The sequence below is a fragment of the Oryza glaberrima genome, chromosome 1 (genome assembly GCF_000147395.1).
Source record: "Oryza glaberrima chromosome 1, OglaRS2, whole genome shotgun sequence".
NCBI classification, from domain to species: Eukaryota; Viridiplantae; Streptophyta; class Magnoliopsida; order Poales; family Poaceae; genus Oryza; species Oryza glaberrima.
In genome coordinates, this window is record NC_068326.1 from 5,578,885 (window position 1) to 5,595,945 (window position 17,061).

A 17,061-nucleotide genomic window follows, 5' to 3' on the forward strand; every position below is an offset into this window, starting at 1 on the left:
CTAGGTTAATTTCAACTGCTTCGCGTTCGGTGATTTCTTTGTTGGCTTCTGCAGGATTTAATTTACTTAAGGACCTCTGCTAGAAGGTGCATATCAATGCCTATACGTACGGAAGATCGACGTTTCATGGAGTTAGTTGTAAGTAATCTCCCCTATAATCCCCGTCCAACACAAGAAACGGGTTCATATCCCCTACCATTATAACATTATTATTATAAACACTGACAGGTGTGGCAATAGAAAGGTGAGACCCACACTAGTGACTATAATGATAGTGAGATTATGGTAGAGAATCCTCACGCATAAGAACCACACAATGCCAACTTATATATGAAAAAAGTCTTATATACTATCTATTATATTATTAAAATAGCCTTGAAAGAAGGCACCACGTTCGTTATGGGGGCTAGAAATTCCCACATTAATCAAAAGAAGAGTCCAAGTAGAAATACAATCTAAAATTAGCTGAAATTTGGAATTAAAAATAAGTAATATTGAAAGAAGTGTCCATATAAGAACCCAATACGAGATTAACTGAAATTCGAAATAAAAATAGAATAAAATCCGAAATTAGAAAATAAAAGGAGAGTCGAAGTAGGAATATAATTTAAAAATAACTAAAATAAGGAATTAATAATATTTTTCTAGAAAATAAAAAAGGATTTTTAACAAAAGTTATGTTCGATTTTTAGAATCCCAATGGCAATAAATAATAGGCGGCTGATAGACCGTAGAGGAGTATAGTGGCATCGTTTGGCAGGACTTTAAAAAATATAAAAAATGAAACCCAACAAGTCAATAAACTCTAAAAATTATAAGGTCTAATTTTTAAAGGATCAGAACTTCTAAAAAGTAAAAAAACAATGATAATCATGTTCGATTTTAAATCTCAATGACAATAAAGAAGGGAGGCAGCAGGCGAGCCATAAAGGAGTACAATAACAATGCCGCTGACGGTTTGGCGGGACTTATAGAAAGTAAAAAATAAAACCGAATGATAATTATGTTCGATTTGTAAAATCCTACTGACACTAAAGAGAAAAGACAGTGGACGGGCCATAGAGGAGTATAATGGCAGCATTTGACGGGACTTCTAGAAGTTATAAAAACGAAACCCAACGAGATAATAAACTCAAAAAACTATAAAATCCAATTTTAAAAGACTTCAAGAAGAATGATTAGAAATAGTGATAGACCGAGCAAGGAAATAAAGAAGGATATGACAGAAGTAAGGGGTAGCAGCTGGTGTGACTTTTTTTTTTATCTGTATACTGTCTTTAGCAAAAAAGTTTTTCTTCTTAGGGGGCGGGCAGGCGGTCGGGGCGGGCAGTTTCCCTCCCCAATTTCAAAAGAAAAATAATAGATAATTTGAACTAAAAATGACAATATTTACGAGAAAATAAAAATATATAAACATTGTACACATAACTTGTATAGAAAATATCTTGTATAAAAAGAATATTTTGATTCGAATCTAAATTTAAATCGGGTGCATAAACTTTCGACGTATAAATTTTAAGCATATATACTTTCGGTGTATGAATAAACTTAGGAAAAAAAATAAAACTTTGTACATATAAAGACCTTTGCGGAATAATATCATCAAAAATGCAACACAAGCATTTAACATGGACATGATACTGATTACTATACAACACAAAACTCTCGGTTGTACTTGGGGTTCAAGTCGGACATACCACAGGTATAAACTCTAATGGTGTGTTTGGATGGTGGGTTTTGGGTGGATAAGACATGACGGTCCCTTTTTTTTGGGTGTTTGGTTGGTGGGTGGAGGTGGGATAGGACGACCCGGAGGGGAATATTCCTCCCAGATGCCGGATGGAGGGATCCGGCCGATTTGCCTGGACGCAGCCGCCCGAGTGCCCAGGCGAGCTGGGCGACCGACCGAGGTGGATCGCGTCACCCCTCACCACGCAAGCGAGTGAAACGATGGCGCGAATGAGGCGGCGGCCGGCGAGCAAGGAGATGCGCCGGTGGCTGGCGAGAGGAGCAAGCCAGCGGCCGGCGAGAAGATGGAGGTTGACTTTTTTTTTTCCTTTTTCTTGTTTTTCTCCCTTTCCTCTTTTTATTTCTTCGTGATTTTTTTATTTCTCTTTAGATTTTTTTATTTGTATTAGATTTATAATAATTTTGTGGCTTTTATGAATATGAAGGGGTATACTCACCACCTCTAATGAAGGGGTGATTGTAACCATTCATCCTTCCTAGCCCTCTAACCAAACAAAAAAATAAATCACCAAATCCACCTTCATCCCTAGAACCAAAAAAAAAAACTGATTCGCCATATCCACTCAACGAAACAAAAAATAGATCGCCATATCCATCAAAATCTGGGCCATCATATCGCATCCAACCTTGACCGTCAACCAAACTCACCCTAAATCATGCACATATCGGTTGGGCATGGTATTGTGGGTTGGATTTTTGCACACTCACCTGTCACCACTGCACATAGACACCCCCACTCCCTACCCCAACTTAGTAATATATGTGTATGCATAGTATTTGTGGATACCACAATTTCAAATCTAATAGGTCTAGTTTTTCCATGACTATCATAAGGGCCAAAGTTAGGGAGGGGCGGAGGGAGGCCTGGCCTCCCCCAATGATGCATATCTATCAATCTATCTATCTATTATATTATTAAAACAGCTTTTAAAGGAGACACCACGTTCGTTGGGGGGCTAGAAATTCCCACATTAATTGAAGAAAAAGAAAAGAAGAGTCCAAGTAGAAATATCATTTAAAAATAGCTGAAATTCAGAATTAAAAAAACAATATTAAAAAAGAGTCCATATAAGAACCCAATACGAGATTAATCAAAATTTAGAATAAAAATAAAATAAGATCTGAAATTAAAAAAAAAAAGAAGAGTCCATGTAGGAATACAATTTAAAGATAATTAAAATTTGGAATTAAAAATAAGCAATATTGAAATAAGAGTTCATATAAGAATCCAACTCGAGATTAATTAAAATTTAAAATAAAAATAAAATAAATCCGAAATCAGAAAAATAATAAAGGAAGAATTCACGTAGGAATAAAATTTGAAAATGACTAAAATTCGAAATTAAAAATAAGCAATATTGAAAGAATAGTCCATATAAGAAACTAGCATGATATTAATTAAAATTCAAAATAAAAATTAAAATAAAATCCTGTATTTTAAAATATTAGAAAGAGAGTTCAAGTAGGAATACAATTTTGAAACAATTGAAATTGGAAATAAAAAAAGAAATATTAAATGAATAGTCTATATAGAACATAATATGAGATTGATTAAAATTCGAAATAAAAATAAAATAAATTCAGAAAATAGAAAAATAAAAATAAGAGCTCAACTAGAATACAATTATAAATAACTAATTTGTAGTAAAAAAAACAAAGACTGTTGAAATAAGAGACAATCTAGAACACATGACGAAAATAATTAAAGTTCTAAATAACAAATAAAATAAATTTTAAAAATATAAAAATAATTATAATAGTTCAAGTAAGAATATAATTTATGAATAAAAGTTATCAGAGTGAAAAATGTACAATTTTCAAAAAAAAAGTCCAACTAGAACACAACAATGACAAATGACAATAAAGAGGGGAGAAGCAATAGGCCTGTAAATGAGTAGAGTGCTGGCAGTTTATAGGGTATCTAAAAACTATAAGGAAACCCCAAATAGAATTCGATTAAGAGGAGTGACAATGGGTATGCCATTAAGCAGCATGGTCACGACGGTTGGCGGGACTTATGGAGAGTAAAAATAAACTCCAGTGATTATCATAATCGATTTTTAAAATCTCAATGACAATAAGGAGGGGAGGCAGCGGGCGGGTTATACAGGAGTATAGTGACGATGCAACTAACAATTTGACGAGACTTATAGAAAGTAAAAAAATACACACAATAGTTATGTTCAATTTTTAAAATCCTAGTGACAATAAAGAGAGGTGGCAGCGGATGACGTAGAATAGTAAATTGTCGATGTTTGACGATACTTCTAAAATTATGAAAACGAAACCCAACAAGACAATGAACTCTAAAAACGATAAGACCTAATTTTTAAAGTTCTAAAAAGCATGAACAGAAGTAGTGGCAGATTGAGTAAGCACATAAAAATGTGATAAAGGAGTAAGAGGTAGTAACTGACGTGACTTTTAAAACTATAAAATTATTATAATCACAGGAATGATAATTTTAAATAAAATCATGTGTAAAAAAGGATAGTTTTAAATTGATACTAGCCGTGCAATTGCGCGGGCCATCCAACTAGTTCTGTTTATATTAGAACTTGTTAATAATTCTCTAACTACATTACACGATTAGTTTAAGCATTTTGGTGTAACCATTTAAGCTTTCAACACTTAAGCATTTTGGATTACTATATTTAGCTTAAGTTGGCTCCCCTCAAATCTTAAATCCTACCTTCACCACGGTCTATCATCACACAACATGTGATTTCTTACCATGGATTGGATTGTCATCGTATACGAGAGAAAGAAGGGAATGATAGGGTAAACAGCCGGAGGTATGGATGACATGTTGTTTTACTGTTTATTTTATTTCATTGTTGTTTTTTTTATCGGTATAGTGGCATCACTGTTATTCATGTATTTAGGGTCTGTTTAGTTCCCAGCCACACTTTACCGTCAGTTACCACACTTCATCTAAGGTGAGACGATCAAATTCTTAGCCACAACTTAATTACTAAGACTAAAGGAATCTTACCACACCTTTTTAAGTCATTAACATATGATATCAAATTCTTAGCCACAACTTACTAAGCCTAAAGTATTTTTTTCACACTATTATAAGTTATTAACACATGAGATCCAATTTGTTGGAACAGAACCTTGACACAACTATGATTATATCTAAACACCTAACAAGTTGATTAAATTTTATCAAATCTTAAACGTGACAAACTATCTTCTGTTAAACTACCAACAAAATTCTCCTGTTTTCATCCATCTAACGCGTAGAATTGGGCACGAGATCCTCCATCTGACGTGCGGGAAAGAGAGGAGGGACTGGGAGCGGTGAGATTGGGAGTGGGCAAGGGGTCGCGCTCTCCCGCATATCAACAGTGAGAAGATTTCGGGAAGCGAACGAGTAGGGGATTTCTTGAAGTGGTTTTTTTTTAACTAAAATCCCTTCAAATTGGTTTTAGGGATGGAATAGGAGGTTGGTGATGCTCTAAATGTTGCATCGTCCAAATCACTCTAATTTGGGTCCATGCATGGTAAAATTATGTACTACTACTATACATTTTTTTTAATTGAATGACCAAGAACTAAAGGCAGATGAAAAGTCCGACCATAATTAAAAGTGACGTGAATGGTGAGACGTTTACCGTACACTAGGAACTGAACTCCGGTTTGGCCAATTTTCACCCGTCCAAACTTTCCCCATCTCTCCAGTCCACCTTTTTAATCACACTGCAGCTGCAGGCTATAGCTAGCTAGTACAATCGACTTGGGGAAGTATCCGGTGCAATCATCTAATTCGGTGCAATAATGTAACTTTCATCCTACACCGTTGGATCGAGAAATGGACGTTCGAGATTCGTCCACGTCACCCTGAGTTAAAATTTAACTCGCAGATCATCTCAGACGTCCATTTCTCGATCCAACGGTGTAGAATGAGAGTTGCATTATTGCACCGAATTAGGTGATTGCACCCGATACTTCCCCCGATCGACTTCTCACTCTCACTCTCACTCACCTATAGGGAAGTGGATTTTTGTCCCCTCGAGAGGACATCCACTCGTTTTGTACATGTCATTTAAAAATTTATCAAAAAATTCAAAAATATTTGTCAAGATTGATCAATATATAATATATATTTTTGCAAACATGCGAGTTAAAATTCGACTAATACAATTAAAAAAAAATAAATTTGACCGTGAATTATGCGTTATATTCATAGTTAAATTTGTTATTTTTGTTTCTACGTGTATAAGTTGAATTTGAATTTGTATGTTTGTGAAGTGACATATCATATACTGATCTATGCTACTAATTTTTTTTTAATTTTTTAGTAACTTTTTAAGTGACATGAAAAAATGAGGGGATATCCTTAAGGGACGAATTGAGTTTTCCCACCTATAGCTTCTCTCTCCCTTTCAACTGCGCTCTGCACGTCTTTTACTCTGATCCCGTTGTCCGTTGATGCGCAGCCACCAGCCAGCTGCGACGACGCCCCCCGGCCGGCCCTGTAAACTGTGCTGGTATCGTGATACTTTTGTCGTCGCGAGAGTTAAGGCGTCGTCGTCCCGTTGCTCCCCTGTGACATGCATGACAGCGATTCGAGAGGTCCCCCGGCTACACGAAAATATGCATCTTGCTGTCAACTGAAAGCCGTGCTAAACTGTACCTACCTGCATGCAATGCAAGCAGCTGCTAGCTACTAGGAGGGAACCATGTTCTTGTTGAGATGAAGCCGCGCATGATTGATATGATTTGGCACTACGGCGATCGACGGAGAGAACGTACTACGGGGGACCATCTACCAGTCGGATGCATGGAAGCATAGATGCCAAAAAAAGCTTGGACCCCATTGCCCTATGTAACCCTACAGGTTGAGCTTTGCCTGTAGATCTGATGAAATGAGGGGGTTTTTACCAAAGTGTCAAATGGTAGATTCCGGCTCGCTTCTTTAGGGGGACAGGGAGCACATTTCAGCCCATTTCTTTTTGCAGGATTCTTCGGATTAAGTGGAGCTGCACTTTGTTAGCTTTGTTAGTTATGTACGTATGTCCTCTCGGAGAAAAAGTTGGACACAAATTGTGTGATAAAGTGAACATATATGTAGGTAGGTCGATAACATCTTAAAGCGAAAGAATGGCATCCAACTTCTTTTTGCACAGGTGATCGTGGTGTGGAAGCAGAAGCAAATTAAAGAACTAACGTGTACTATTTTTCCCCCAAGATATGGCACCTTTCTGCTCTACCCAGCGCCTAGCATGATATGTCAACAAGTCGATTATTGCAGCGTGAGTTAAAAAGACCATCGACTATTTTTTTACAAAAAAAATTAATCAAATTTACCACATGTGTGTTGGAGGTTTGTGTGCTCCAAACTCTTGGATGACATCTTTTCAACTCTACTGAGATCATCAAGTTAGGGTTTAGTATAAAAGAGGGGAAGACAAATGTTTATGTGGATTTTAGAAGGATGTCTAGGGCACATATGTACCTGCGGATAGGGGCAACCATAAGTAGCGACGATAATTAGAAGGTGATTGATGGTTACGTTGGTAGAGAAGTGGGTAGATTTGTGCAAGAGGGCTCATCGGGCGACAAGACTTGTTTGTTTCTTTGAGGGTAGGGGTAGTGGCATATGTCGATGGGATTCATGGGGGAGGTAGCTAGGAGTGGGTGGGGAGGGACGCAGTGAGTGCAGAACCTACGTCGTCGTGAGGTGTTTGACTTATATTAAATTTTATCATATTAAATATGATGTGGGCCAAAATTAGTTGGTTGTCCTAAGCATTATTCTAGTGTTGAGTCCACCTTTAGGCGTGTTTTTACTTGAGGGGTATGAGATATGGCTCATCCAATGCCCCCTTGATAAGGGCAGTAAACAAGCTAAGCTCGAGCGACCCTGGTTGTCTAGCCTTAAGCTCAACACAAGCTTGAGCCCCTCGAGCTAAACCTAGTCCACTTCCCAGCTTATAAGTAGGCTCAACTTTATTGTGGACTTGAGCTCGGCATGCAAATATTACAACACACATTTAAAAAATATATTTTTATGAAAAATAAATTTCTAACTAATCTCACTAACAAAGAAGAAGTACAAAGATAAATATGTGATGCCAATATGTACTACATAGCAGGAATATAATTTATACTTGATGTACTGATTCATCACTAAATAATAAAAATTGCACACAACAATGGGCTCGCAAGATATTCGAGCTCATCCGACAAAGCCCGCAACCCTGGAGCCTTAGAGTTAGGTTCGGGGTCAGCTCATTCAAAACTCGATCCGAGGTTGAACTGAGCCTAGGATGAGCCAAGTTTGAGCTTCTCGTTAGCCTCGAGCTATGTTTCTTTACAGCTTTATCCATCTGTCACGGCTACAACCATGGGTTTAATTCACATTTTCTTCAGCAAAGCTGCCATTATATACAGTCCCTTAAATTGAACTACTCAAACATAATGATGGAAAGATACTATACACATTTTAAGACTCTTGTTTCCTTGGTGACCTACTAGACACATACCCCCAGTGCCACTGCTCAGTGGTACAGTACTACAAGTGGAACCGAATAACATGAGACAAGCTTGTGCTTGTTGCGGAGTCGTGGTGTCAGCATGCATATGCATATATGTATGTCATGTCGACGCATGTGACTTGTGAGATGGCAGCTGTCAGCAGCCTGAATCCCTACAGGACTACCATCATGTCAAGGGTAAGTATTTTTAGCATAATGACAAGTCAAATATTTTTAACATTAACTATTAATAGTAAAAAAATAAAAAAGATCAATCATATAAAATTTATGTTACTAGATTTATCATTAAACAAACTATCATAATATGTAACTCTTTTTATTTAAAACATTTTACTTTTATAGATATTATTGGTCAAAGCAGTATCTCGGAGATCGTGTCAGAGTCTAAAAATACTTATATTTTGGGACCAATGGAGTAGCTACTAGCTGCACACACACATATGAGGACTTGGAGTAAGACAGCACTGACCTGACCCTGCATGCTAGCTACCTGTCCGCGAGATCGGTACATGCAGTAGTCCCCTGTAGCTAACGCCGGTGCGGCAGTAGCCTCGTCCGCTAATACCAATGTCCCGTCCCGTCGCCATCCATCGATGGATTACCACACTGCTAGTAGGTGCTAGCTCATGTATCCACCGGCACGATCGACAGCGACGCCGCGCCGGCGCGTTTGGGCACCTCGCGCGCGGCCGTACGTACCGCTGCCGGCGTTGCAGGGGTCCAAGTAGTACTTGCTCACGATATGCGGCCGGCAGCCGCGTTCGTCGCCCGGGCATGCAGATCAATCTGCCGGCAGCCGGCGAGGGCGACGGGTGGGTGAACGACGGCAGCAAACATCGCATTTATCGTGTTTCTTCCAGTGGTTCGTCGTACGAAAATCGCGGGTGGGCAGCGTACGAGGGCGGGCGCGGCAGGCAGGCAGGCAGGGGGAGGCGCATTTATAGCCTCATGTGCTTCGCCACGTCCCGATCTGCCGATGCCGCGGACGCGCGCGCGCGGCCGGCGAGATCGATCGATCGATGGGAACATGGGCTGATCGAGCCGCCTCTCGTGCATGGGCGGCGGCCATCATTGTGTCGGAGGTGGGTGGCGAGCTAGCGGAGCTGCATGCTGTGAGATGTGGCGGCAGCGGCATCGTCGATCGCTGTCTGTGGATTGGGAAAGTTAAGCCTGGTTGGCGAGGCTGGCTGCATATGTCTCGAGGGCCCGTACCGTACGTCCTTTTATATGTGATGAGAGGAAAAAAAAATTTGAAGGGAGCTAGCTGCTCCCGGATCTGAGGAGCTGTTCACTTCAGCTACAGTCGCCGGACGGCAGCGCTATAGTCGGTTTGATGCTTGCTAACGGCAAACCGCGCTCGCCTGGACGTTGTAGAGATCTTTTACGGTGCTTGGAAGGTACTCCAAGTACCTCCTTAACGAATTGTTATCCACCATTAATCTTTAAAGACTAATTTAGGGCAAAAATTTTTATTAACATGGATAGCTTAGTAATTGCTTAATTCCCACCCCGTCGAGTGCCTAACAAATCGGCCATCCACGATGTCATGCAGGTGGCGAGTGGCTCACCTCAATCGATATTCAGAATATGTACGTAGTGATCAAATAGCCAAATTAGGCGCAGAAACCAGCAGGGGATCGGATGCGCAGCACAGGGCATTGTTGATTTGTTTTTGCTGGCAAAATCGATCTTCAGAACCTGGAGTACAACTGCTGGCTGCATGAAGGCATGACGACAAAGAACGAGCAAGGAACTAACAGAGCAGATAGCAGCCCGAGGATTCGTGCGGCGGCGGTGACGGCGACCTGCTGCTGCGTACCTCAGCTACGACCGGCGGGCGTTACGGGCACGTGCGACAGCGGTATCCGGCTGCTGCTTTCGTACGCTACGTCCGGAGGGCGTGTACGGCGGCGGCGAGCGGCAGGCGTGTGCGGCCTCGGCGAGCGGCGGGCTTTTACGGCAGCAACGATCAGCAGGTAGTTCATGTAGGTTCCTCTTGCACGCGTTCTTATTCTTCCTCTCGTTTTTTTCTTCCTCCTGCTGAAACGTTTGTAGCTTCTCTCGCTTTTGCCCTTTTACCGAAAAATAATTTAATGAAAAACAATTACCATTTTACCCTTCCACCTTCCATACCTGGCCTACCCTTTTAATACCTTTTTCCAGGTACCTTCTCTCTCTGTCCATTAGATCATTGCTGATCAAGGGTCCTAATTAATTCCAAGCATTAAAGAAGATCTCGTATAGTATATATTGCTAAGATTACTAAATTATATTGTTGAAAAACTACTTCAAATTTAGAAATCTAAACTTTGGTGGGCCGTGTACGAAAGATAGATATCCAACCGACGACATGTTCTCTATACAACCATCAGTCAATCTATAGTTATAATCTAGATTGACCATGATTAAAGGCAAATAACTTTCTCTATTTTACATCTTTGATTAAAGTGGCAATTTTTAGGCCCACAAAACTTATAAACTTCTAGAGAGTAGATCTTTGGATAATATATAGTAATAGATAGCACACGACCAATGGTTGTCCCTGCTGTTGTATCTATACTTGTTACTACAAAATTTCTGTTTTACTTAAGTTCATTTTCCGTTTTTGGAAACCATATATAATCTTAAATTAGTTCTTCATAAGTTAGAGTACACTAATCGTATTAATGTTTTACTTATTTTAACCGATTTTTGATATGTTTGCTTTATCTAGCTTGTTAAATTGGTGCTATGAATACTGATTGAGGTTATGCAAAATTGTTGCCTAAAAGGAGATTTAGATAGGTACTCCTAGTTCAGGATATGCTAGCTGTAGAGAGACTTTTGAGTAAAAAGAATTCATTGTAGAGTGTCCTATTTGTACAGTTTAAGCCACAATTTATGTGCAAAAGCCAGGTGATAGAACATTGTACTTGAATATTGTGTAATCATGGAAACACATCATTTGAATTTTACTTGAATCTTAACTAAATTAATGTTATGCTTTCACAAAAAGTAACACTAACCCCAAGCTCTATGCACATCTAAGAATATATATGAAATTGAAGTTTGATGTCATGGCAGTGTGATGATCAAACTCACTACATGTGCTTTCTTGCAATGATGTCTTTCAATTTTGTGCATTTTTCTCTCACCATTAGAATCCTAGTATAACTACAACCTACAATGCTTTCCTCATTGTAAGAATTTGGATGAATCATATGTACTATTAATATAATACATATTCCTTTACCAACCAGCCTTGGAAACCATTAAAATAATTGTTTATTTGTTTTGATATAGTAAATTCCAAAAAGATCAATACCATATATTCATCATCAAATATTATAATGGGTTAGTGATTCTACAATGATGAATTATGCACCTCTCATGGTCGAGGTAAATTTTTATGGCTACTTTTCACGCTGAATTAAGTAAAAAATATAAATACCGTTCATATAACATACTATATCATGATTATTCAAGGAGGGAGCTAGGAGAATTTTAGAGTGAAAACTGATTTATCATATACTGTATCACAATTTTGGGATTAGTCTACAGAAGAGGTTAATCAGCCAAGTGTCTAACACTTGTGTAGTCATATTTGCACAACAACCATAAATATCACATTAACAACAGAGAACCGTCGCAACAAACACCGTTTTTACATAAATAATACATTAATTGATTTTTTAGCAAAAACATGACTGACTTCACCTAAATTTAGTAAATTGATTATTGATTGCATACCAACTATAGCATGAGGACCTTTATGAACATATATATTTCAAGTGTTGTATATTTATTGACTTCACAACACACAAAGTGACAAAAAGAGTTTCAAAGTACTCTATATAAGTCTTAAAAAAAACTCTCCATATATATACTTTCGTTTTTTTTCCTGGCAACAATTATAACGACACCAATTTTCATAAATAACCAACGATCCCATTGTTGCACCACATATTGGAATTCAAAGTTTAGAGTACTTGCAAAAAATTGAAGTTTCAAATAAAAATGAAAAACCATGGTTAATAAATCTAGCACAAGAATAAAGCAAGATATTGACATGCTTTAGAAGAGCTCTCCAAGTACACACTCTTCTAGATATAAACCTTAACAATCCCAAATTAAAAAAAGTTAAGCCTTGCCTTTACCATACTGCTACTACAAATCCTAGTATTATATATGTTCTTCCACACTTTCAGCTAATAGAACACATTAAGTGCTTAATACTACTACGTGTTGTTAAATTTGCATGTAGTAATACTGATATCCACACCAAAAATATCTTCCACATGCATGGCATGAGTCATGACAAGTAGGGAGTTAGCAAATAAAGGAGGCCAGACTAAAGCCTGTAAAGTATGGCAGCATGCATGCTTGTGATAACCACTTGTACAACATACTCCTATGGTAGGAGTATAGTGGGTGTACACAGTGTTAGTCCTATCATTGCTCATTGCCTCATTCCATGATTTCCATCTTACAAGCAAAGCAGTCATTAATGGCGACCCCATAGAGGAGGGATATATAGGAGAGAGGGTTAGCTAGCTGCTCAAATCATGGTATATGCATGCCTAAGCTCATCTTCCCCTCCCCCACAAGGCCACAACTAATTACCCAGCCTTAAAGTTACAGACTTACAGTACACAAGCTAAGGTAGTGTCCATGTGGAAGCCAATCAGAGAAGAGAGCAGAAGTGAGCAATCATGGCCGGCCCCTCATCTCTCTCTCTCTCTCTTCTGGCATCTGTCACAGAGTGCTGCATCAGTGAGTGCAGGCAGCAGGCCAAGGCCTGAAGAGCCTGAGGTAAAATGGTTAAAAAAGGCTTGTACTGTGCCGCTGGTGGCAATGCAAGAGCATGTAAGACAGACAGGATACTAATGTCACACACACATAAAACCTTTTCCTTGTGGCATTCTTGCCATGCCCAGTGATGATAGGTGGGATAGATGGCAGCATGGCACGGTGCAAAGGAAAGCTGTGGCTGCCTGCTGCTGCTGATGCAGAAGCAGGGAAAGAGACCCAACCAATCACATGGATATAGGGGAGAGGGGAAATTGCAGTTGTGTGTGTGTGAGGGTGTGTGCGGCCATGGGGGGAGGTGAGTGAGGCAATTCTTTTCAAAGCTTAAAGCATGCATTAAATCCAAACCCTTTTGGTTGTTTTGAGGAAGGTATATATGAGGGCCAGCAAGCATTGTCATGCGGCTCTTTTTCTCAGTTCCAAACAAGGCTTTGAAAAAAGAAGAAAGCCCAAGATATAATAAGGATGGCTGGAGATACTTGGATTGCATAAAGAAAAACACTTAGGGCGGGGGAGATTTGTTGCACAGGCATGCATGCACCATCTGTTTCCAGCCTACACTACAGTATAAAGAAAAGAGGCCACAAGTTTTGGAAAAGATGAAAGATAGGCTCCTCTCCCAATCCATCACCATCACACTTATCAGTTTTGAGAACAACATCGATCTAGTAGCAACTGCTCCTGAACCCACAGGAGGAAGCAAAAGCATGTCCATGCATCAGCAACAAAAGAGTAAAAATCAAAACAAAGCAAAGCAAGCTCGAACCTACATCGATCAACTACACCTAGCGCAACGCAACAGCCAACAGACACAGAGGCTTGCTAAGCTAAGCTAAAGCTTGCCATCGTGTTGCTGCATTCTCACAAGCCTAATTCTAAGAAGCTCCGAGTGAATTCTTGAAACAAAAACCAATGACATGCGCAGCAGCAGAAGAGATCGATGGAAAACCAACCAACCAACCAACCGATATGTAGTAGCATCAGTAGTAGTGCACTTGTGCTACCTCCAAACTTTGCTCCTCCCGAATGCAATCGACAATTCCTGCATGTCAAGAACACCAAAACCAGCAGCACAAGATTGATCAGCTAACTAACACGAGAAAAATTCTGAACTAATGCAGGTTAGCCATGAGAATTCTCGGTTTTTTTTTTCCCACCGTGATGGAAGTGGAGGAGCTAGCTGATAGTCTGGTACATGGTGTGGTGTTTGCTCATGGTGGATTGGTGGTGGTGAAGTCATCTGCTCGCCACTGCTGCGGTCAGTGGTGAGAAGCCGAGGAGACAGATGACGGCGGCGGCGGCTTGTCGCCATTGCCGCCGCCGCCGCCGTTGTGCTCCTCGTCGCCCTGTATCCTCGCGGGGAGGCGGAAGCCGGAGAAGCCGATGCCGGGAGCGGCAAAACCGATGGCCGCCGACACGGAGGGGCTCAGCCCTCCTTGGTGGTGGCTCATCTGGTTGTCGGCTTCGACGGTCTCCGGCCATCCTCGCTCGGAGGGCTGGTTACTGGACTGAAGGGGTCCCCTCTGGAAGAAGAACTGGCTCTGGTGGCCACCCAGCGCCGCCGCCGCCGCCGCCTGCATATGCGCCGCTTGCTGCGACACGTTGAACAGGTAGGCGGCGCCGCCGCCGCCGCCGGGGTCGGGCACGTTCCACGGCAGCATGCGCTGGTTCTGCGCCTGCTGCTCGGTGGCCCACATGGCTCCGCCGCCGAACGAGTAATTGGCGGCGCCGGAGAAGAGCGCCTGCTGCGTGGTGCCATTGCCGCCGCCGCCGCCGCCGCCATGGCGATGTTGCTGGTGGTGGAACATGGGGTCTGGTAAGGACTGCAGCGACAGCCGGAGCTCCTGGCTCTGGCTGCCGGTGCGGGACAGGAGGTCAGGCGTGTAGCTCTGGAAACCCATGGCCGACGACTGCGCCGCCGCGGTGGACGACGATGCCTCCCCGCCTGCGGTGCCACCCATGGGGAAGAAGGACTTGATCGTGTCGGCTATGGCGTCCGAGTCGAGCGACGGCGGGAGGAAGCTGGTCCCGCCGCTGCCCCCGCCGGCGAAGTCGAAGGCGGTGTGCGCGACGGTGATGGCCTGCGCCTGGTCGTCGGAGTTCTCGGCGGAGTCGGGGTGGGTCGAGGAGGACGGCGGCGCGGCGGCATTGCCCGCGCCTGCGCCGCCGGCCGTGGGCTGCCATGCCGGCAGCACGTCGAGCTTGTCGATGGCGTCCTTGGCGTTCTTGATGAGCCAGTCCACCGCCTTGCTCGGGCGGTCGTAGCCCAGCCGGTCCTGCACGTCGTAGAACTGGATGGCGGTGTGCGCCGACAGCCGCACGCGGCGGTCGCGCGGCCCGCGCGCCGTGCAGACCTTGCTGTGCCGGTCCTTCCGCCCTGTCGACCGCACAATGTGCCCGCCCTGCACCGCCACGATCTCCCCGCCGCCGCCGCCGCCTCCGCCCCTCGACCGTGGAGTTGTCGTCGCGGGGACAATCTCACCTCCACCTCCACGGCCCCGCGTGTGGGACGCGGCGGGGGGCTGTGGCTGCGCCGTGAACTGATGCAGGTGGTGGTGGTGGCCGACGCCACCGAAGGAGAGGAGCTGAGGCTGGAAGCCGTGTTGGTGGTGGTGGGAGTGGCCGCCGGCGTCGCCCATGGGCGAGAGAAGGGCATACTCGGCGGAGGAGCCCGACAGCTGCCTCACGGACGCCGGCTGGAGGTGGAAGACGGGGACAGGCGGCGGTTCTTGGTCCTGCTGCACACCCTGGTGGTGGTGGAGCTGGAGAAGCCGGTGGTGGTCGTGCTGCTGCCGCTGCTGCTCATCTGCCTCCTCCTGTCCCCCGCTTCCTCCTCCTCCTACGCCGCCGCCGTCGCCGCCGTGGGTGACCCGGTGGTGGTGGTGCCTCGGATCCAGATCCCCCGCCGCCTTCTTCCCCGCCGCTACTGTTGCTGCTCCAATGCGCGTCCATCCACCTCGCCGGATCCCATAACTAGGTCGACAAGAAACACAAAAACCATCAAAAGAATCAACAAGAAGAAGGCCCCGGAGGAGGAGGAGGCTGCAAGAAGAAGAAGAAGAAGTGGTGGCCAGGGAGGGACTGACCCAGGAGAGGAGTGGGGGACTAAACTAGACGCAATCCCATGGATTGGACATCACATTTTAGCAGGGGGGACGGCCAGCCAAAGCTTTTGCTCCTCTCTCACTCTCACTCTCTTGTTGGGTTTGTGTGGGAAGCTTGGTGAGCAGGAGGCAGAAGGGAGGCAAGAAGACAGGATGATAAGAGTAGGATTTGTGCTTTAGTGAGGAGAGAGAGAGATAGAGATTTTTGCTTCACACTGCTGCTGCTGATGCTGGCTGCTGCTTTGTGTGTGAGTGTGTGTATCAGAAGCAGATGGAGCTTACCTTAGCTTGGCTGGGGCTGCAGGAGGCTGGAGCCCAAGTGATGAAGAGAGGTGGTGATTTGGGAATTGGGAAGGGATGGATGATGCTGGGGGATTGTGGGTTATGCATGCGTGGATGATTAGGACATCTGTTGTATTATTAAAAAACAGTAGACAACGATCGAATCGCGATGAAACTCGAACACACACACGTGTACGTGCCTTTGGAAAAAAAAATAAAAACCGGAGGCACACACCCTAGTCTCCATGGATAAGGAATTAAGCCCATCTCGATAGCTTTATGGTAATATATAGCAATTTTAACTATGTTTATATATACGTTCGTGTATATGTAACCGCTAGTATCTACTCGCACAATTGTGGAGTGATCTACTTAGCCGATTTTTCTTTTTTGTTGTACAGTAGACATGTTTGTCATGACATGAATATCTATGCTCTTCATAAGCTAACTTGTGATATTCTTAGAGAGTGCTTGTACTATAATTCTTATAGTTGGGCAGTTGCATAGGCAAGTAAGATGGCAACTGGAGCTTTTTCAAGGGTATATGCCAATGGTTAATGATTTTCCTTTTTGGAAAGTCGAGAGTTGCAATATTAGTTTCAAATGTGAGACCTTTTCCCCTGAGATACTTG

At 42.8% G+C, this 17,061-nt stretch overlaps 1 protein-coding gene across 1 annotated transcript; it reads right to left on the minus strand.

The window, feature by feature from the left end:
• Positions 1-9,401: 9,401 nt before the first annotated feature.
• On the minus strand, positions 9,402-16,465 carry LOC127756210 (transcription factor PCF5). Its single transcript, XM_052281608.1, has 3 exons — positions 16,130-16,465; positions 14,201-16,016; positions 9,402-14,085 (listed from the first exon to the last, which is right to left on the minus strand). Exon 2 carries the CDS (start codon positions 15,680-15,682, stop codon positions 14,303-14,305), a length of 1,380 nt encoding a protein of 459 aa, XP_052137568.1. The 5' UTR covers positions 15,683-16,016; positions 16,130-16,465; the 3' UTR covers positions 9,402-14,085; positions 14,201-14,302.
• Between the last annotated feature and the right edge of the window lie 596 nt (positions 16,466-17,061).